Source organism: Pipra filicauda, unplaced genomic scaffold (assembly GCF_003945595.2).
Source record: "Pipra filicauda isolate LSUMZ 115617 unplaced genomic scaffold, ASM394559v2 scaffold165_size2600900_pilon, whole genome shotgun sequence".
In the NCBI taxonomy this organism is placed as follows: domain Eukaryota; kingdom Metazoa; phylum Chordata; class Aves; order Passeriformes; family Pipridae; genus Pipra; species Pipra filicauda.
In genome coordinates this window covers 1,088,084-1,110,842 of record NW_024104162.1, presented here as the reverse complement: position 1 = coordinate 1,110,842, position 22,759 = coordinate 1,088,084, and the positions used below count along the sequence as shown (strand labels likewise).

Sequence of the window (22,759 nt, the reverse complement as noted above, 5' to 3'; positions counted from 1 at the left end):
AATAGGTGGTGCCAGGATAGCTGTGCGGTAGAGCAGGAAATTTCACTCACAGCTTTTGTTTGCTTCTCATATTGTGTAAAAAAGAAAGGAAAAAAGGGAAAGAGAGCTGAGGAACACCCTGTAATTTGCTATTAATTACTGCTTTTAACAACCCAGCATGTGGTTCTCCTGTTAAACTCCTGTTAAACACAAGGGACTGGGACAATCTCAGCTGCTGATGTGCCCAGGGCCCAGTCCTGGGGCTGAGCTGAGAGGGTACCTTCCTCCCCATCCAAAGGAACCATGTGTGTTTGGGAGGGGTTTCTCCATCATTTCACTAATCAAAGCTTTTCCTCTTTTGTCCACTCCATGTTTTAACTGGTACCAGGTTCTTCTACAGCATTTTGCATCTAATGGGACACCTTTAAAAGCACTAACAAACTAGATGTTTCAAGTTCCCTTCTCTGGGGTCTGGAGCATCTCTCTGATGAGGAGAGACTGTGGGAGCTGGGCCTGTTTAGTCTGGAGAAGACTGAGAGGGGATCTCATTAATGCATATAAATATCTCAAAAGTGAGTACCAAGAGGATGGTGCCGGACTCTTTTTGGTCGTGCCCAGCAACAGGATGAGGAGCAATGGCCATAAACTACAACACAAGAAGTTACACCTCAACATGAGGAAGGACTTCTGTACATTGAGAGTGGCAGAGCACTGGAACAGCTGCCCAGGGAGGTCATGGAGTCTCCCTCTCTGGAGACGTCTCGTTCTAAGCCCACCTGGACATGTTCCTGTGTCACCTGCTCCAGGTGACCCTGCCTTAGCAAGGGGGTTGGACTGGGTGATCTCCAGAGGTCACTTCCAACCCTAATGATTCTGTGATTTTCTTTTTAGTGTTGCTATAAGTAGCTTTGGTCCTTTTATCTCTTTCATTAGCTTTAAAAATGCTTCTTTTTCCTTGGTGCTCTCCTGAGTTCATGGGTTACCTAAACCCACAACAGTCACAAGTTGGATGAATGCATGAGAATATTCAAGTATTTGGTGAATAACAAACTCACTGTCAACAGAGTAGAAAATACGGATTTAACCTCGTACCACCAGGACTGTTGTTACCCCATGGACTAAGGTCCAGAGAGTTTACACAGTCCCATTTTACTTGCCTGCACTATTGATCTGAACAATCAATCTGAATGTGTCTTCAATTGACATCTTTTTACTTTCATCTTCTTTCCTGACAAATGCTGTTGCTACTACCCCACTCCAGACCACAGCTGAGATTAAATATATATATATATATATTCTAAAATATAACCTCTTTATTTCTAATAGCCCTCACTGAGGATGCTTTTCCCCCACATACTAATTTAACCGCAGAGGCAGGCAGTTGCCTGCTATTTCTTCAACACCTTCCAGAGAAGACCAAAGGACAGATTCGCGCCCTTGTGTCCCCATCTTTTATTTCGGAAAGCGTGAAGGTTTCCCCAGCCCCTTCCTGCTCCCCTTCGCCCGGGGCGTGGTGTTCGCTGCCCTCGTGCGATCGGAGGCTGCGGAGGAGGCAGGTCCCTTCCCGCCCACCCCTCTGGACAGCACTATAAACATTTATTTCGCAGTAAGCACAGCGACGGGCTCCGGCGGGGCCCGCGCCCGGCACGGGGCGCGAGATGGCGGGCGGGCCGCGCGGTCACGTGTGGCGGGCGGCGGTGACGGCGCGGCCCCGTGATCGGAAGCCGGCGGGGAGGCGGAAGCGGGCGCGGGGGGCGGCGGGGCCCATTAAAGCGGACGAGGCGGGCGGGGGGCAGCGATCGGGCCGGGCCGCGGCGGCAGCACCAGGTGAGCCCGCGGGGACCGGGCGGCATGGGGGGGCCCTGCACGGCTGCGCCGGCGACGGGGGGGCAGGGGCGGCTCCGCCCCGGGCGGGGGGCGCCGCTGGCGGCCCGGCCCCGGCGGGGCGGTGGCGCGGTCTCGGCGCTGTCTCGGTGCTCCCGGCGGGCTCCGCACCACGGCCCGGCCCGTTTGCCTCCCCCCACACCGAGCTCCCCGGGGCTGGGCCTGGCGCGCCCCCGGGACAATGCAGGGGGGTCTCCCCGGGAAGCGGCCCCTCCCCGCGGGCCTCTCCCGGGATGCGCGTTTCGCCAGCGCTTTGTGGAGCCTCCTCTGCCTGATGGGCTCGCGGAGGCCCGAGCGGTGCCTCCCGGGGAGGGAGCGCATTGTCTGAGCCGTGCGGTGCTGCCGTAGCTCCTCGCAGAGCCCGGGGAGGCTTGGGGGGGGCGCTGGGCCGGGGCGGTGAAACGCTGCTCGGGGGGTCGGTGGGTGTCGCTTTTAGGATGAGCCGGCGGTCCTGGGAGCGATTAATGTGACCGAGCAGGCGGCCGAGGGGACTGGCAGTTATTGCGAAAGTGGCTGTTGGTGCGTGTAAAGCCTGAGTCAGTCCGGAGAAGTATTGGAGTGGATGTTGGAAGTGCTTTTGGCTGTGAGTGTATAAGAAGGTAAATTAAGTGGTAGTTGCGTTATTAGTCTCCAGGTATATATAGACAAATAATTATGGAAATGCCTAATGGTTGTGCTGAGGACAACTGCACTATCCTCCCTGTAAATAGAGGGATTATTTTAGTAGTGAAAAGGCTGTCTTAATCCGAAGAGAGGTAACCTCAGCATCCAAATGAGTATGTCTTGCCTAGTGTCTCCAAACCTTTTGAGTCGAAGCTGGAATTCTCCCTGAAAACTAAAAATATTTGCTGATTAACAGAGCTGTTGTGATGCGTGTGTATGAGGTTTTTGTATGTAAACTGAGAACACATGACAGAACAAAGTCCTCCCAACTGTAAGCAAGCTGTTCTTTGTTTGACACTTGCCAATATGGAAGCCTTAAAGCTTTCAGCACTTGCCACTGGCTGGCTAGCTCTGGCCTGTGCCTAACACTTTGTGTATCCGTGTGGGAACTGTGGCTAGGGGAAGTGGAGAGTTCTCTTTTTAGGGGAGTGGTACATAACCAGCTATGCCATGGTACTTGGCTGGCTATGACTTGAAGTCTGTGGTGGTACTAGTATTGTGTGATGGGAGCCGTATCCTGGCTGTGCTTCCAGTAGAGCCAGGCTGCTGGAGTCAACATACTCTCTCAGGAGCTGAATTTGAGGTTAAAGTGGGTGGAGTCATTTGAATATTCCCTGTTAAATAATCAGGGCTCTCTTGCTGTACTTACTCAGGAAGAACAAGTATACTTGTCTCTCCCCCTCCCCCTTGTGACTCCCAACAGCTGACTGAACACATGACTGGCCCTCCATGCACTAATGAGTGGACCCACCATGCCTGGCCAGAGTCCTCAGAATTAGAGCAGCTCTAATACTGTTACTTTCAATCACTGCCTTATTTTTTTTTTCCTTTGTGTTGCTGTTAATACTTTACTTCTGGTATAGAAAAGCTGTGAGATGGGGTTAATCTGACCCCTCAATAAGGAAAACTTTTAAAATCCAGTAGCGGTTTCTTGCTCTCCCAGGCTGCAGTGAGAAGTATAAGATGCACAGCAGTACCTATGTTTAACTTTCTTCTTCCCTGTGATATCATGCAGTGGTCCCTGTCCTCAAATACCCTAATGATAGTTCAGCACAGAATCATAGAATGTCCTGAGTTAGAAAAGTCTCACAAGGATCATCAAGTCCAGTTCTTAGTCCTGTACAGGACAACCCTAGCAATCCCACCACGTGCCTGAGAGTGTTGTCCAAACACTTCTTGAGCTCTGGTAGCCTTGGTGCTGTGACCATTTTCCTGAGGAGCGTGTTCCAGTGCCCAGTCACCCTCTGGGTGAAGAACCTTTTCCCAGTATCCAACCTAAGCCCCCCCGATACAGCTTCATGCTCTTCCCTCGGGTTCTGTCACTGGTCACCAGGGAGAAGAGATGGAGAACGTGGCACCCCAAGAGTTGTACCTTGAAGGTGCCAAGCTAAGAATTTAAATAACTCTGTAGCAGACACTGCACTACAGCCATCCTGACCCTCCTGCCAAAGCCAGGGAATCAAACTCTTTGAGTAGCACAGACATGTTACGACACTGAATCCTTAATTGAAAGTGGAAAATGTACAAGCTCTGCTCTGAAGTGACCTGGGAATATACTACTTTGTTTGGTTTACTACCCAAAATGAGTGCTTGAGGGCAGGAGGGTTCTCAGATTCAACTTCTGCAGCCCCTTCTTAAAGCTCCTGTTGTAAGACTCTTGTGTTGGAAGGTCGTGTGAATTACCTGTTGGAGCAAATCTCTGGCAAAGCTTGTCCTTGAGGAAACATGACAATTACAATCAATCCATCTGTGCAAAACTATAAATAACTCTGTCTCTAACATGTATGGGATTTTGGTCTGACTTCTATGTGAAAATGAGACTAGTTTATGCAGAACTTAACATTTGACTGTAAACAAAATTGTCTATACTTGATTAGGGTGTGTTTTTTAAATGCTGCATCGTGAGACTGCCTGGCAAACCCTAGCTTGAGAATAAGAGCTATGAAATAGGGTGCTTGGATGTTTGCATTCTCTAAAACTGGTGGCTGATATGGGCTCACAGGTACTTACTGGTGCCTGTCCCTGTTGTTATAATACAGCAATTTCTTCAGTAACTGAAGTAAATTGGGCGTTTGATAAACAACTACAGAACCCTCACCTTGTGTGCTGCAATGTTCCATTATGTCTTCTGGACTTCTCAGCTGTGACCTGACCTACTCTTAAGCCCTTGTTACTAGGGCCTGATGGACCTATGAATTTCTTGCAGAGCTGTAGTGTAGTTTAAAGCTTGTTGCCTCAACAGAAGGTAGTCCAGATAAGACTTCACCTAGATGCTGAACTTGGCTGGGCACAAGCTGCCTGGGTGCTGCTTGTCTGACAGCGATCTTGCGTCCTTCAGATACTAAAGTGCTTCATACTTGCACAGCATTGTCTTGATAATTGCAGTTTAATTGCCTGGTGAGTTAGAGTTGAGTTGGCTTCCCCCTGCAGCTTCCTAAAACGATCCTTTGTAGTTGCTGTATAACAGTCTGCCTTCAGAAGTAGTTGTGAGAGGAGATCGTGAGGATAAAAGGGTCACACTCTGCAGCAACAATCCAAACGGGAGCTGTGCATCTCAGAACTGAATTAGGTGTGGATAATTAATCGAATGACAATAGTTAATATACCATGTTCTGTTCTACAGTTACTGGCTCTGTTGAAGATCCTATTTCTCTTTAAATGCACCTTGAATAAAACTTGCGAATGAATGCCCAAGGTCAGTGACTGCACATGTGCTGCTCAGAAATAGCAGGTGGTGAAGGGATACCCCTCTGTCACATGGCTGGTCTCTGCCTTCCAGCGTGCTTGTTGCTTTTGCTCTCTGTTCGTGGGGATGCAGCTCCCGAGCCCAGCGTGCTGCTGCATTTTCTGCTCAGTGGAGATCTGCCGTGGTGATGTCATTGTTGCTGTGAGCGCTGTTCCTGCGAGGCTGCTCCTCCTCTCCGGTGCCAGCAACCAGCGCTCCGTCCATTGGGGAAGCTTTGTCAACACTGCTGTTGCTATCTCATGGTCAGTGACCCTGGTGAGGGAAGCAAGCTCATCAAGGCCACTGGAGCGTGTTGGTTTGCAGCTGATCTCGAATAGCCTTGACTTCTCCTGCTGGGAAACCTGTTATTGAGGCCATGGCTGTCTTCACAGGGCAGTGAAACTTCAGGAGGGGTGCACTGCCTTTGAGATGGGATTGAAGCGTAAGCTTGTGGCACAGATTCCTATTTGTATAATTTAAAGGTGCTGATGTAGTGAGTGATTTGCTCATGCCTCTCCCCAGCCATTTGAAATGCCAACTTAAGGTGACTAATTGTGTGTAACTGTACTTGCAGGAGTTTCAAGCAGGAATTGCTAAATGAAATCAAGTAGATCCTTTTAATGTCAATTAAAAAGCCCTTGTATTTTTTGGAGTCTGTTCTGTGCCACTTCATACTGGAACTTTGGTCAGTTGACGGACAGGCTGGACCAGTGAAGTTTGGTGGACAGAAGTGAAGGCCAGCAGCTGGAGCTGCCTGTGGAGCCAACCTGCCTGGAGTACCTGGACCTTGGTTTCTGGGGCTACCAGTTTATCTCACAAATCTGTGCTGAGGCCTTGATCTCTTTCCAGCTGGAAGCAGAATCCTCTTGAAAGTAACCTGCTTAGTGCTTGTCTCCCTCAAGTGGGCTGAGTCACTCAGCTCCCAGACATGGATAATGATATCTGGAGTCCAAACTGGCACAAACTGGTGCCAGTGTCTCAGGCATGAGCAGTGAGATGGTTCTGAGGCATGCCTAGGCCTGACCTCTCCCTCTGTCTAACAAGAAGATGCCATTTGCCATCAGAGCTATCTTAATCTTGCCATGCAAGTGAGGTTTTTATTGGCCCTTTGTGGAGCTTCATCAAGAGAATAGCTGAAGTGATAAAGCATTCATGCAGGATCTGTGCAGGAGGTATGAGGGTATGAAGTATGAGTGTGAAACTGAGTATCCATAGTAGGAATTCCTTGTTAGGCACTGACTCAGCTGTCATGGCAAGCTACCTGTTAAGACTCTCATCCTGGGACTGGTACTGAAATACTTGTCCATCCTGCTCTGCAGACTGTATTAGCATAGTAAGAGGTATTGAGTGTGTGTAGGATCAAGAGTTCTGCTTGCAGATCAAGGTGTAGTTCTTAGATTACAACCTGTCCCTAGAGGAAGCTTCCTCTCTAGAAGATTCATTACTGAGAACAGGACCTTCTGGAAGGAGGAGTAAGGTTTTTGCCACTAGTGTTGATCTTGTACTTCCCTACATCTGCTTGTCTGGCAGTAGGATCTCCCATCAGTATTTGTCCTTTCTATTAAGCTTCTCATGCTGCAAGAGAGACAATATTCACTCTTGGATCTGAATGTCAGGTGTAAGTTACAGGGTCTGGCAGGCCTCCCGAGGGCCGTTGTTTGACTTGGTCAAAGTCTCCTTCCAGTCACTTGTTTCCTTTCAGGCCTCTAGGAACTGTGGCAGCTAACAGCCAGGAGTGGATAACCAGGGATTGTTTACCACTGCCAAGGTCCAAGACCTGTGCTTTGCTTACCACTGCAAAAGTTATCTAACACCTCCTATTTATGTTTCTGAAACCGAAAGCATGACAAGAATGTGTGAAAACTTAGGAGGCTGTAGTCAAAACTAGAAATTAATCTGAGCACTTGAAAAATACTGTCAGATACGGTAAAGATCTAACAACTCAACTGTTTCTGAGTGGCATGGCTGACTTGCAATATTGTGAATTCGATAGTCTTATCTTCTGGAAATGAAGATTAAAAGCCAGCTGCCCCGGCACTGTGCTTGGTTTACAGAAAGCAATGGGGGAATTGTCAGTGGGGACGTGAGAACCGTGCTGGGCCCTTGGTATTCATGTCGGGGTTACTGAAACTGTTGGGTGGCTCTGTGCCAAAAGGCTGACAGACAGGACTGTATAAACTGGGCTGTATGAGCACTGTAGCTCTGCTCCAGTTTAAGATTTGTCCTGCTGATGGGAAAGCTGTCCACCAAGGAGGCTGTTCTGGTAGAGGCAAAGCAACATGGAAGCTGTGCTGGTGTAGTGCAGTGCTTTGCGTAGGCAAGGCCCTTAGTCAAGACACATGGCTTGTTGCCTAGTGTCTCCCAGCAGCAGCAATGTGCTCTACTCTCCTCCCACATCCTGAGATTGTCTCCCCCAGGGCAGAATAGGGGAAGTTGAGCTTGCTCTGATAAAGGGGGAGGGGTGTTAAAGCAAGCATGCCTGTTCTTGTAACAGCTTGATCCTTGGGGAAAATCTGCTGGGAACTACCTGAAAGCCTGCAGGATTTACAGGGAAACTGCTTCCTCTGGGAAGATAGGGGCACAGCAATATTGATCCTTGAATGACATGACTTTGAGCCTCCAGGAGAAGGGTAGCTGAAGATCTTGAGATGCTTGCTATCAGTCTGGGCTCTGTACGTCTGCCCATTCCTGGGAGGAAGATGTCCTGTGGAGTAAGGGTCCTTTAGGTGCTGGAGGAACTGGTGGACTAAAACTCCGTGACTGGAAACGTCCATCTTTCAGTGAAGCTTGTGGATGTGGCTTTCTCACAGAGGTGTCTTCCTGTAAGCTGAAGGCTGCTGCTTCGGCAGGTCTGGCTTTCTCTCTGGGAGTCCTGGTCTTCTTACTGTGTGGCATTGACTCCAAGAGGAACTTCCTGCACTCCTGTCCTGCTGCAGCTGCAGTCTCCCAATACCTGCTGCACCCGTGGAGATGGTGATCATCTTCAGGTTCCTGAGAAGCAAAGTGTTCCACCTAGAGTGACTGCCCAGCATAGCTGGCTACATCCCTGGGGACATTTTCTGCACTCCCTTCCCTTCCTCCCTTTGGCTCAGGGCATTTATCACCTGGGAGATCCTACATGTGCTCCTGTGATCTTAGGCTAAGCAGAGTCTGGGTGAAGTAGTGTTCCTGTAGACAGCAAGAAATTACCTCCAGACCTTTCCCAGTGCTCCTAAGTGCACTGGTGGGTTTGATTGAACACAGAGAAACATCTGCCATGGTACTGTAAGGAAATGCATCTTCATACTTGTTTTGCTCCTACTTTCAAACCACATAGCCAGATCAAGGTGATACCTCCTCAAGAGAACACGGCTGTTGTGATACCTAAACCAGTAGAGATCAGCTTTTGGCACCAGGGACTGGGGCTAGTCCTACACAGTTTGGACTCTTCTAGGGTAGAGTCACAGTTCATTATAGCAGCAAGAAACTTGTTTAGTTCCACAACTAATATTTAAATATTGTGCAGGCATAAAACAACTCTGATCTGGAGAAATGCCAGGAGGTGTAACAGGGTTGTGAATCAGTGAGGCTTGGACTGAAGAGTTTGGCTTCGAGAACTTGGGCTTTGAGCCTGACTGATCACACGCATCAGTGCCTCTGAGGAATGCAGTGCTCTCCAAATCTCAACCCTGAGGGAGCCATAGCTGAGCTGAGACCTCAGGCAGGGCAGACCCCTTCTCATGTGCAAGTCCTGTGATTCCACTGCAGACATGGCTCCTACTGGTGGCGTTGCTTCTGCCTTCCCTGTGTCACCTGGACTCCTTGGCAAGCTGGCCATTGGCATGTCCTCTCCAGTGAGCTCCAAGTCCTTGTCCGCATCAGGGATGTATGATAGAGCCTTCAGCTGGGTGTTGAGGGTATGTTTGGGGCGAGCTAAAACCTTACTGCCACTGAAAGGAGCGTCTTACCCAGCACTGGCTCTGGAGCTTCCTTGGTTGCACCAAGGGGCTATTCTGCTCAAAACTGTTCCAAAGTTTCTGCTTCCCAACTGGATTTCCTGCGTATTTCCCCAAGATGCATGTTGCCCCATCATTCTCTTTAGCACTGAGCTGTTTTAAGAGCATGTTATCCATGAACAGCAGCAGAGTGAGTAGGCTTGGTGTCATCTCCACCTGGGAGCTGCCTCACAGACCACGTCAGTTGGCTTTTAGCACCGTGTCACACCAGTTTGGTGCTCATTTTGAAGCAGACAATGAGCAGAACTTGAAGCCATGTGGCTGAGCTACAGCTGGTGACTGCCGCTGCTGCTGGTTCCTGAGCTTTGTTTGGTTCTAGAGCAGCTTCTCCAGCACTGGAGGCTGTAACTCCACCCTCAAAATGAGTTGGAAACTTACTGCAGACAGCTGTAGTCTAAAAAGCCAATTCCTCTGGGATAGTGAAACGTGTTTTAAGATTCTATTTTGATCTGAGCTAGTGTGTTAGCAGGCATCTAAAGCTCTAGGCTGTTCTTCAAGCAAGTGAAGCTTTTGGCTTAGGACTCCCAGATGGGAGTGGGATATACTGGACAGCATACCTGCACCTGACAGCTTGCAATATAATGTTTTACACAAGGTATCAAAAATTAATTTGTAGCTGATGCTCCCAGCTCCCTGAACAGAGGTAATTTCTGCCTCACAGGGCTGGCTGGGAAAGGTACCAACTGGACAGAAGCCTGCTCTTGGTGGAGCTGCAGTAAGGAGCAGGCAGCTGAGCTGCTCCTCCTGAGCAGGGAACGATGAGCTGTGCTTGAGCTCTTGGCTGGGTACCAGCAGGACGGAATATGTTGGTTAGAACAGCATCATAAATGTGTGGGGAGGAAGGAGGTGGAAGTTTTGAGATGCTACTGATACAGCAGCAGCTAGAGTGTACCCTTTGGTGAAGCTGTCACAGGAATATCTTGCCGGCTGCTTTTGGTGTGGGCTTCACTGGAGCTGACTGCTGCTCTGTGGTACATCAGCAAGGCCTGGGGGCACCTCTGAAGCACCTCTGAGTGTATGGACTGTAGGAGCCCATTGCCCTAAAAAACAACCCATTTACAGAGAGCAGTCCTTGCAAGTTGTCAACCTGAATGACAAAATGTTCTTAATTTCCTTTTTAGCCAGCATGTGTCCCCACTAAGTGTGAGGCTTTCCTCAATGGATTCTTCCAGTGAGCTGGGGAAGCTGAGCTACTTGTAGACCTGTCATGGAAGTGGAAGAGAGTACTGTCCTGCTTGTGCTGCCCCTGTCAATGCAAGATTCAACCTGCTGTTATAAATTCTGTGCTTCTGTAGTAGTCCTTGGTGTGAGGATGCTGGGCATGTGTTCCACTTATAGAGCACTTGAGTGTGATAAGGAAAATATGCAGGCTCTGTAGCAGTCAAAAAAAAAATAATTCAAAGGCAGCCTTATTTCTAGTTTCTTCCTTGAAGGCAACTTGACACCTCTTAAGCCATGTTGATTTGAGATAATAGACCCTGCTGATTGACCTCTGGCTAATGCTGAGCTTCTGCCCAACTGAAAAGACAGGACTTCTGCCCTGCTCCTGGGCTGTTGTGTCACTCTCGGGAGAGTGCAAGTCAGATGTTGAAGGTTCATAATCTAATGGTCTCAAGTATTTGTGTTGAACTACTCATGCTGTTACTTGTAGCTTTGCGTACTTCTGTTACTTGTAGTAGACACAATGTGTTTGTGACCAGCTAGTAGGAAACAAGATGATGTTGTTAAATTGTAATTGGTAAAGCTGTTCAGCCCCACCTTGGGCTCCTGCTCCAGTTCGAGACTAAGGCTTCAGTTCAAAGGATGTCTGGACCACTTGGACACTATAACCAGGAACTGTGATCCTGGTCAACTAATGGCAATCACAGACTATCTACCTTTCCTCAGGATGAGGCCTTGCATTTTCAGAGTAGCTGAATTGGAGCAAATTCCTGTGTCTACTCAAAGCCTTAACTAAACCATGGCAGGGTACAGTGTGACCATAGGGCAAGTGATGGGTGCCAGGCTGTTGGTGTGCTTGATCATCTAAGAACAGGATAAGCATTCAGTGACCATTTTATTTCACTGGCTGAAGATCTAAGCAGAAATAACCCCTTGAGGTCCCAAACATGCTAGGGAACTTGCTGCTTCTGAGAGGGAACTGGTTCAATCTGACTGAGCTGGTCCTGAATAATTTTTCCAGCTTCGGTTTCCTTGAAGAAATGCAGAACCCTTGCGGGGGGGGGGAGGGAGGGATTAAAAATAGTTCTCTGGTGTAGTACAGAGACATACTGCTCTGCAGCCTCCCCCATGCAAGAGAACAGTGAGTAGAGCTGCTGTTTCTGTGTCAAAAGTGCACTTAGCTGCATTTTAGGGCACTTTTTCTGCTTTTCAGGGCAGAAGGTTCTTCCAGTATTCAGGTTTGCCCGTCTTCTGCTCAGTCTGGTCACTGTGGTGAGCCCACTGTCATGTGTGCCCTAATGGAGACCTGATCTATCCAGGTCGCCTTGTCCATGGTGGGTGTTTTAACTGAAGGTCCTGTGATACAGTGGAGAAGTGAATGCTCTGCTTATCAGCCACAGCACCCAGAACTGGCCTGCAGTGCTTCAGCTTCAAATAGGCCTTTTTGTGGAAGGCTAGACCCCTGTCTACTGGGTCAGGGGAGCAGCAGTAGGTGCCTCACTGTTTAGCTCTGCTCAATCCTTGCTCACCCACTGCTTTGTGCCTTCTTGGCACGGTGTTGAATATTCCTGGCAGAGGACACAAGGCAAGAGGTGCAGTCTAAAAGCCTCGCTTCAGCATTCAGCTGCCTTCTAGTGGAAGGTGCAGATGGCAACCTGATAGATGTAGGACCAGAGAATTCCTGGTCAAACATCCCAGTTCTTCCAATCTCTTTAAATATGTTAGGATTGTGACTTGAACTGATAAGTGTATGCTGCTGCTTAGGAAGCTCCATGGAGGTAAGATTCCCCCCAAGGCTGGATGATTTCTAAAACTGTGCATGAGCAACCTACAGTGTTCCTCCTGCAAGGCCTACTTCTGTTAAAGGGTAGCTAATCTAAGGTCTGGTCAATGCAAGCTCCTACTGTTCTTTGCTTGTACCAGCCTGATTAATATTAAAATGCCTGCATTGTGACTTGACACGTGTAAAAATCTCCAAGGAATCCTTAACCATCCATTTCTGCTTTGAGTTAAAGCAGCTGTCTTAATATAGCAAGTAAAAGGACAGTTGCAATGTACTCTGAAGAAACAAGGGAAACCTAATTAGACTTGGCATAGGCTTTATTTGCTCTTGTATCTGTGATGCTGTAGCACTATGAAGCTTCATAGAACGGTTTTTTTGGCTCTTCCTTTCGGATCAGGTAAGACAGTGACACTTGCAGGTCAGGTGTTACAGGTTCTCCCTTGCTGCTCCTGCAGGTGAGCCTTACAAAGGTTATAACAGAACTGCAGAAGAGAGTGTGCTGTACCAGCTTAATTTCATGAGGGTCAGCATATTATTAATGACTTGTTTGCTTAGAGGATCGGCATCAAAAGTCAAGTGGAAGGACTCCTCTCCTGTACTGGAGACAGCTGTGTCATTCCTTTGGCACCAGTTAGGCCAGGAGGAGGAATGATGCTGACTGGTCTCCTGGCTGATGTGAAGTGTCTGGTGGCTCCTGAGCAGAGCTAGCTGGGTGTGCTGCTGGCAGGCTGTGGTCTGAGCAGTCATGCAGGTGATCTCGCTGCAGGAGACTTCACACAGTGTAAAACACAACTGATGTCTTGGATCAATCTTAACAAACAGGTTTTTCTTCATGGTACCTCTGAAAAAGGAAGTGTTTGTTCAGAAATGCTCCTGGGACTGGATGAGAGTCCTGTGTGAGCTCACACACTGCCCTCTGAAGGGCGTGTGTGCCTCTGACAGGGTGCTGCTCCAGAATAATTATATCAAATACCATAAAGACAGACAAGCTGCATTATGTAGTGCAAAACAGTCTTAGTGCTGAGTCAGTGGGATCCCAACTCAACTCAAGCCAAGCTCCTTCTTTGTAGGAGCATGGGGGAAACCCTGCACAGCCAACATCTCAGCTTACCTCAGTAAATTACCTCAGTAATTTAGTGTTTCTTGCAGGTATGACTGGAGAAACTCCTCATCTGAACTAACTGCTCCTTCAGGTATTCAAACCTGCTTCTTCTGTGAGCTAAAACTGTCTTCTTCTTGGTCTTCCATAGCTGATTTTGTACTAGCAAGGTTCATCAGAAATGAGATCTGTGTAGCTTAGAGCATGTATGTGGGCTCCATTTCTGGGACACAGGCAGTAGTGACTAATGCCATGTAATGTGAGAAACAGCCTGTGTTAACAAGAGAATATCATAAATTGCCTCTGACTTCATGTGAGCAAATCTGAGTACTGAACCTGGCTCAAGGTTTGTTGGTTGCACCTTATTCTATTGACACAGCAACTATAACCAGGATTGACTGAGGTATTTCTGAGCTTACTTAAACTGTAATGTGTGGAAACGTTCTCTGCCACAAAGATGTGTTTGCTGTTGACTTAGTATGAGCTGAAGTCATCTAAGTCTTTTGCATCATGTTAAGACTGTAGTAAGACTTGAATTATAGGACTTTCAGAGAGCACTGGTGTCTTGCACTTAGAGTACCTCAGATTGTTAAAAACACTTGTGTCTGTAAGCAAACATTGGAGGAGACGTCCTGTCCTTGGAGTGGTTTGACCCTTTAGGTTGCTTCGTAAGAAACCCTTGTTAAGGTAAGGAGGATGTCTTCAATCCATCTAGACTGAGGACCTCACTAGGACCAGTCAGACGTCTGTTCAGCACAAACAGACAAACAGCTGCTTTGAATCTGCTGTTGGAGACCTGCTCAGCCACACAGAGCATGGTGAGGATGAGGGAACTAGCAGAGATGCTGCTGTAAAGAGCAGCTCGATACTGCTTACGCTTAGAGGGGTTTCCTTCTGTAGGAAGGCTCCAGGAGCTCAAACACTGGTACTTTCTCCAGGACCTGGAGATGTGTTCTCTTCTTGTATTAGGTGTTTTTATACCTTCAATGAGAAGATTAATAAGAGGGCTTGGCCTATCAACTGGCTGAGTTTCAAGGCAGCATCAGTCAAGCCTAGTAGAACAGGGGTGTAAAACTGGGCAATGTCCACTGCTGGCCCCTGATGGGGCTGGGATTCCTCACTGTCATACGGCCCAAACCAAATACCAAGCTGAGGCAGCTCCTTCTGTGCTCTGGCTCACATCCGTTGCATCACCTGGATGGAAGCTGTGTCTCACCTGACCGGTGCTGGTGAGGCAGTGACAGCCCTTCACTGCTGGGCAGCCCATCAGCTATGACAGGGAGGCAGAGTCAGCTCTGACTCAGACCGACTTCCTATGTCTGCAGGTGGCTGCTCAGCTGAGTTGCTTCCAAGGTAATGAGTCTTGACAGAGCAGTTTTCCCTCCCTTCTTAGTGGGACTTCAGGCTGTGTTGAACTTGGGTGATAAGCATCCAGTGAGATTTAGTGTTGCAATTTAGGGCTCTGCAAATCTCTCCCTAAGCAAGAGAACTAATGCTAGCTGGTCCAAAGCTGTTTTGACTACCAGGAGGCAGTGAGCTGCAGCAGCCAGTGGCAAGTGATACTGAAAACACTCCGAGGAAAATAGAAGCAGTGCCCAGGAGCATGCTGGGTTCTGGCACAGGCACTTCAGGGTGAGTTGTTTTCCTCTGTCCTGAGGAAATCAGGTGACTCGCACTGGACCTGAACCTATACAGATGTTTTTCATGACAGTTCAGTGTACACAGCTGTCTTTAGGCTGCTTCAAAGCTCTGCTCGCTCCTTGCTCCACCTGGGCTGATTGTGCTGCAGAAGTCTCTGGCTTGGCTGGCGTAAATGTCACTTGTGTTATGTGTTTTGCAGACACAGGAGGCGCAGGCTGCTTGAAGGAGCTTCTGTGGTCTGTTCTCCTTGTGGCTGTAGGGGAGACAAGACACAGAGCGTGGATCTTGGCAAGAGCAGAAGGAGGACTAAATGTTGGTGTTGTTGACAACTTTCAGCCGATTCTGTCTTGGCTTGTATTGCTGGGCTGCCAGTTGGATCAGTGAGCAATGCAATCCCTTGGAAAAGAGAGGTGTTTACACTTGGAGAAAGTATCCTGTACAGACTCTCTGGTATCTGTTAACACCCATCTAAGGGGGTAGCATGAGCCCTGTGGGTGACCTGTCACTGCTACTCCCTCAACAGCCCCTGGCTGTTATGTCCTGAGCAGTGTTTCCCATCTAGATATATTACCAGATGCATGAGTGCTACAAGGATGTCATGAGGTTATGCAGGGAGAAAGCCAAAAGTGCAAAAACCCAACTAGAACTTTATCTGGCTACTACTGTACAAGACAATAAAAAGTGTTTCTGTACATTAGCAACAAAAGGACAGCTAAGGGGAATCCCCATACTTTATTAGATGTGGAGAGCAACAGTGACAAAGGGTGAGGAAAAGCCTGCTATATGTCTTAGACATCTTGAATCTTGGGATCAGTTTTGGGCCACTCACTGCAAATCATGCATTGAGGTGCTGGGGGCTGTCCAGAGAAGGGCAACAGAGCTGGGGAAGGGGCTGGAGCACAGACTTGACAAGGAGCACCTGAGGAATTGAGGTTGTTTAATCTAGAGAAAAGGAGGCTCGGGGGGACCTTATGGCTCTACAACTCCTTGAAAAGAGATTGTAGCCAGGTGGGAGTCGATCTCTTCTTCCAGTTAACAAGTGATGGGACAAGAGGAAATGGCCTCATGTTGCTCCAGGGGAGATTTAGATTGGACATGAGGGAAAATTTCTTCACCAAAAGCACTGTCAAGCACTGAAACAGGCTGTCCAGGGCAGTGGTGGAATTACTGTTCCTGGGGGTGCTTAAAAGCTCTGTAGATGTGGCTCTGAGGGACATGGATTAGTGGTGGCTTGACAGTGCTGGGTTAATGGTTGGGGTTAATGATCTTAGAGGTCTTTTCCAACCTAAATGATTCTGTGACTGTGAGGTGAGTGCAGTCCAACAAGGTGTAGTTGTAAGTGCACCATTACTACAGTGGCTGCAGGAGTGCTCCTTCTGCAGCTTTCATGGATAGCAGAAGCTAAAACAGTTCATGTCTTTTAACCCTCAAAGCTTGAGATGATTAAGATCTGTTTCAACTGGACTGCATCTAGTCTAGTAAGAGGCTTTTACAGCTTGGAGCATGTTACCTCCTGTAATAGTGGGCTGAAGTGGGTGCAGTTCCTCAGCAGATTAGGCTGTTGTGTATCCCAGGAAGCACATAGGACCCAGCTGCTTAGAAGACACAAATTCCTTGTTGTAGAAGTGAAGGCTTCCTTAGCTGTGAAAGTCAGGAATAGCTCCCGAAGAGTTATGTGGAGGAGTTGTGTGGTGCAGTGAATGTGGTGTAGCAGGATGGGAATTTTAGGGTAACCAAGTCCCCACGTAAGGGCTCAATACCTGAAGCCTGTTGTCAAGGGTCTTTGAAGTCAAATAGCACATCTATCAGCATCTTCTGGCTCCTCTGGGAAAGCCAAGGAGTCCTTGTGTTGTGGACCAGGTCACCACCAAACCAGGGTCTGTGATCTGATCAAGCCTGAGCACCTGAGTGGTTTGTCCCACCCTCTTCCTAGAGGTGTGGAGTAGGAAAGGTGTGCTCAGCCACTAATGGCAAGACTTGGAACTTGCTCTCACTGTGCTAAAGCATACTCAGAAGTGTATTCAGGCCTGCTGCAGCTGATGTACTTGGAGCTGCTTCAGTGCCCTGAAGGAGACCTGGGAGCAAGTAAGTGTGGAACTCTGGAGCTCAGTTCTCTTGCTAATTGGACAGACCGTTAGTGACCTGTTTGGAGCCACCTGCCTGTAAAGTGGACTGGAATCATGGCAGGGTACAACTGAACAAACAACTCATCTCACAGAGCAGTAGACAGAATGTTGAGGCTTGTCACTGTAACCTTGTCCTTCCATGGAAGGTGAGGTGGCAGCAGTCAGCTTTCTGTGCCCACAGCAAAGCCACGGAGTCTGGTGGCAGTTTGCTTTGTAATTCACCTGTTCAACTGGCCTGTGTGGCTGTTGCAGCTGCTTAACCACAGCATGTCATTGGGATTCAGTACTTTCACAAAGCACAGCTGCTAGACAGAACTGTCATACTTTTTTCTTACTTTTTGCTGGGAAACTACTCAACAACATAAAAAAGCTTGAGTGTGGCATTAGACATGTCTGCTTACATCTCACTTCCTGGCCTGTGTAAGAATTAGCCTGTGTAAGGAGCTGGTATGATTTATTGCACTGCCTCCTGCAAGGCAAGGGAGATGACCTGGGCTAGTTTATCCACCAAATGGCCTGGAAATAGGATCCAGAAAGATCTTGGTACTGTAAAGGACAAGTGCTTGGCTCATCTACCTCTTGGTATTAAATTGCCCCTACTGGTCTGACGTGGCCCTACCTGTGAACTGGGCAGACACCTGGTTAGTGTAGCCTTGAATTGGAGTCTGGTTTCAGGAGTGCTGGGTCCTGCCTGTCGCTGGCTCCTTGCTGGGAGTCAGGTTTCTCAGACTTCAAACTCGCTGCTTTCTTCTTTGAGGAATATCATGCTAATGGTTTCTGATGGAATTGTTCTTCCTTTCTAGTGTGAAAGATGACTTCTAGGAAGAAAGTGTTACTGAAAGTCATCATCCTTGGAGACTCTGGGTAAGTTGAGGAGCCTTTAAGCTGCTAATCTGTATCTGGCTAGAGCAGTGCTCTTGACTAGTGGCAGCCTGGATGCACTGTAAGAAACCAGCAGTGCAGGGAGGAGAGATTTTACAGCCTCAGATAGCTGTGTTACCTTACAGGTTTAAGAACTCTTTACTATCCTCTGTCCTGAATGTGTCCCTGCAGTTTAATATCTTGAAGTCCTGGCACAATATTAAATGGGGGAAATGTGATGGACCAACCACTCCAGTAGCAGAGCTTAATAGCCTTTCTGCAGGAACATGTGCTGTTGGAATAAGTATTTCACTTAACTGAAAAAAAAATATCACTAGTAAGCAATCTTAGGTGGCTTCCTAAAATTCTGCCTCTGTCAGAGACACAGTCTATACTGAGCCATCTGCTTTGCTTCCCTGGTCTGGCTGGAGTCTGCCCCTTGGAGTGAGAGGCTTTGCTCTGTGCTGTCAGCAAGGAGCCTGCTCTGCTGTCACAGGTTACTTGCTGTGCAGGCTGTAACTTGATTCCTATGACATAAGGCTTATTTATACCACTGTGCCCAGCAAGCTGTTGTTCAGGGAGTGTTTCTCAGCTACAGAGAGGGCATGTGAGCCTCTAAGCTGGCTCTCTGGGGAGGATCTCCACCTCTGGGTGTCTAGCAGATATGTGTGTGAGATCTGAGATTGTTCCTCCACCTCCTTCTGCAGAGCTGAAGATACTGTTTCTGATGGGTTTCTCAGAGGCACAGTCTTCCAAAATTGCCTTCATGGTCATAATGTGATGCCTGCTCCTTGCCAAGGGATCAGATTAGTGGTGGGGAAACGAGGTTTCTCAAGATGTAATCCTTTGTATCCTTTGGTAGCTAATGCTCTTACTCAGCATGGTGGCCCAGCATCTATTGGTGTGAACCCTTCTTGCAGCAGTGGGTGTGTTTTCCCTGGTTGAAAGGCCAGGAGGCTGTGGAAAGCACAGGGCACTGGGATGTTCTGTTGAGGGTGGTTAATTCAAACATTGTTGTAGAAACAGCCTACCAAGTCTTTTTTTGTGTGTGTGTGTGTGTTTCTGTACAGGGTGGGAAAGACATCACTCATGAACCAGTATGTGAACAAGAAATTCAGTAACCAGTACAAGGCTACGATAGGCGCAGACTTCCTGACAAAAGAGGTGATGGTGGATGACAGGCTAGTGACAATGCAGGTAAGGAGGGACCCTGCTCCCTGCTACAAGGGGTACCTGGCTGCCTAGACCCCACTTGTGTGGAAGCATCTGCTCTGGTGTAGTCCAGACTGTGTAGGACTCAGTGTACTGTGTGTGGACCTCGTTTGCACTGAACTTTCCTTGGCCATAGGTGCTTCTGGGCTTCTCTAATAATTTGTGCATGGGCTGAACAAGAGAGGGCAAAGATTAGTTTGGGCTCAGCTAAGATCAGCTTTGCCGGGCCCAGTTTAAAAAGCAGAGTTCGATACTGTAATCTAGATCTTGCTAGAAAGATTTACTTCCCTGGTGCTTAAGAACTGGAAAGGCTGGGAAAGGACTCCTAAGTCAAGTCAACTGTTTGTGTTGCCCCAAGTCCTGTGGGTGTAGTGTTAACCTGCCAGCCTGCTTATATCTCTGGTTAGGTGAAGCTTTCATCTCTCCATGGTGAGACTGCAAGGCAGCAAAAGCCCTGTTGGAGCCCAGGTGCACCCAAGCACTGCAGGCAGGTCACCTGCTCACCCTAATACCCAAGTCCTGCTTGCCCAGAACAAGGATCTATCCCTGGCTGAGGCTGAACACTAAAAGGGTCAACTATCTTTAGAAGGTGTTTCTGGCTCTTAATGGTTAGTGCCTACAGAAATTCCCAAGCCTTAAGTTGCTGCTGGCTGGGGACAGTATGTGCCTGGTGGGGAGTTTTGGAATTAATGTCCTAATTGTGGACTGACTGTCAGAGTAGAGCTGGCTTATCTGCCCTCTCTTTTGCTCCAGATATGGGATACAGCAGGCCAAGAGCGGTTTCAGTCTCTGGGAGTTGCCTTCTACAGGGGAGCAGACTGCTGTGTGCTGGTGTTTGATGTCACGGCCCCCAACACATTCAAAACCCTAGACAGCTGGAGGGACGAATTCCTCATTCAGGCCAGTCCAAGGGATCCTGAGAACTTTCCTTTTGTTGTGCTGGGAAACAAGATTGACCTAGAAAACAGACAAGTGAGTACTGGGACTTAACTAACCTCCTCTTAAGAAATCGCTGAAGTGGGAGACCTTGTGGGAACGTGGGAGGGCTCTCTGGGAAGCAGGAGTGGGAGGTGCCTGATTGTGGCTCAGATGTTGACTGCTACTGGAGAAGGGTTTCTCCTGCCTGGAGAGGTCAGACCCCTGGGCACAGCATGCTCCTGCCCACTGGTGGAAGGATTGCAGCAGCTTCCTGGGGAGATGCAAGGAGAGGAGCTGCTTCTCCTCCCCCAGATGTGCTGAGAAGCTCTTATAGGAGAAAGCCAGTGCTCCGTGGGTGCTGGATCAGGCTGTGCCCTGTGGTCTCATCTCCCTCAGCCACAGTGCTCCTTGCCCTGGGGCCGGGTGTGTCTGGTGGTGGGCACTGGTCTCCTGTGTTCTGTATCAGGGCTGTGGCTTTGAGGTCAGAGCTGCTCAGGTTGGATATGAGGGGTCTCTGCCCTTGTCCTGGAAATAAAACCCCTTCCTGTGCAGCAGAAGGTGATGCTGCTCTCTGTCCACCCAGGTCACCACAAAACGGGCGCAAGCCTGGTGCTACAGTAAAAACAACATCCCCTACTTTGAAACCAGTGCCAAGGAGGCCATTAATGTGGAACAAGCTTTCCAGACGATTGCACGAAATGCACTTAAACAGGTAGGGAGAGAGCCGGTGGGTGGCCCTGTACTGGTCCTGCCTGCAGAGCTCGCCTGCCGTGGGCAGCCTGGGGCTCATCCTTAGTCTTTCCCTTCCAAGAACGGCTCCTTGCATGCTCGGAGCTGCCTGCGGAGCTGTGGCACTGACTCCTCCTTCTTTCCCACCAGGAAACCGAAGTGGAGCTTTACAATGAATTCCCCGAACCCATCAAACTAGACAAGACTGACCGAGCAAAGGCTTCCGCGGAGAGCTGCAGCTGCTGAGGGGAGAGGGAGGGGTTGAGCACAGTCCTTCACAAACGAATATCACACTTAGGCCTTCAAACACACAGCCCCTCTTCTGTGTTTAAAATGAAATTTAAAAAAAAAAAATTGCATCTCCAGCTGCCAAAATCCACCCATCTCCCATGAGCGTCTGAGTCCTGCACTTCAGAGCTCACGTTCCCACACCATCCACATCACACTTCATGGTAACAGACCTTTCTCTTAGTTTAAAATGGAAACTCTTATGTATGTTTGGAACTGAATCTAATTCTGGGTGTCCAATGGAGAGAAACTGTTTACAGGTAATCTGTGTAACAAGTTACATACATTTTTAACTGTCTCGTGTTTTCCCCTGTGAAGGCTGCAACTGGAAAGGCTGATTACCCATAGTTCATTGCAAGCTCAGCACTCAGTCCGACTAGGTTGAGTTTTGTATGTATCTCTGTTAATGCTTGTTACTTTTAACTAATCAGATCTTTTTACAGTATCCATGTATTATGTAATGCTTCTTTAGGAAAAATCTTATAGTACATGTTAATATATGCAACCAATTAAAAATGTATAAATTAGTGTAAAATTCCTGAATTACATGTTCAAGTACTGAAACACAGGTTGTGTAGAAAGTGAGGAGGACACTTGTGACCTGCAGTGTGCTAGCAACACAGAGTCCAGATAGAGGCAGTATTCTGTACAGTAGAGATGAACTATGTAAGCCTTCTTGTTTTGAGGCCAAAAAGGCTTCATCTTCTGGAAAAATCTGTCTGGCTTCCTTGTATCTAAATTCTCAGATTCACATAACAGCATTGATATGCACACTGGATTATTGGATTTAAAATTAAATACAGCTATGAAATGACCTCATTTGTTCACCTCCCCTACTGCTTAACTCCTAACATCCTGGAGCGAGCGTGAGGAGCCAGAGCTGAGGTGTCCCTGTGGCTCTTTGTGCTGTGGAAGGAGCTCCTCTCCTACCTGGGGTGTGGTAGCTGTTTCTTGATGAATGACCTGGACTATGAATCTTCCCTTTCTTCTTACAGACTGCTAATCTGGATTTTTGGTATGGAAAAACTTGGCAATCTAGTCCCTTTCCTCTCTTCCTTTCTTCCTGGTATTTGTTCTTGCGTTCGTAGCTTGCTTAAATGGAGCCCTTCTACCTGTTTTCCAGAGGTCTACATTCTAGTACGTAGGCTGAGCTCTTATGTAAAGAGACAAACATGATGCCAATAAACTTAACAAGAACAAACCTTCTTGTTTACTCCTGTTTCTGACTCTCTTTTTTTCCTTCACTAACATGCTTGCTTTCCTCTGTCTCTAGTTGCCATTCGTAGCCAGCCAGTGCCTGCTAATTGAAGGATATTTGTGCTTCTTACTTGTACCTTTCAGGTTGGTTTTTGTGAGTGGGGTGAACTGGCCCTGCTTGCTTGGTTGGCTGGGGAACTAGGAGGGGGTTACCCCTCTGCTTCTCTGGAAGCTGCTTGCAGGGCCAGGAATGGTGCTGGATCAGATCCCTCCTCCATGAGCACAGTCCTTCAGCCCTGTCCCAAGGACATGAAAGCCTCTGTAGAAGGGGGGCAAGGAGGGCAGTGCTGTAAAAGCTCTTGCTGCCCTCCTCTGGGAGGGGGTAGTGAGAAGAGCAGGCTAAGCCCTTCCAGCTCAGCAGCCAAGGCTGTTCTGGGGTACCTTGGAGTGTACCCTCCCAGGCCCTTCCTTGGTTAAGCCTTTAATTTCTCAAGGCTG

The 22,759-nt window shown here is 48.3% G+C and overlaps 1 protein-coding gene across 1 annotated transcript; it reads left to right on the top strand.

Moving 5' to 3' along the window:
- Positions 1-1,698: 1,698 nt before the first annotated feature.
- Positions 1,699-22,277, top strand: RAB7A (RAB7A, member RAS oncogene family). Its single transcript, XM_027729115.1, has 6 exons — positions 1,699-1,806; positions 17,860-17,920; positions 18,988-19,114; positions 19,883-20,101; positions 20,631-20,759; positions 20,927-22,277. The coding sequence occupies exons 2-6, from the start codon at positions 17,868-17,870 to the stop codon at positions 21,020-21,022; spliced, it is 624 nt and encodes a 207-aa protein (XP_027584916.1). The 5' UTR covers positions 1,699-1,806; positions 17,860-17,867; the 3' UTR covers positions 21,023-22,277.
- Positions 22,278-22,759: the final 482 nt, after the last annotated feature.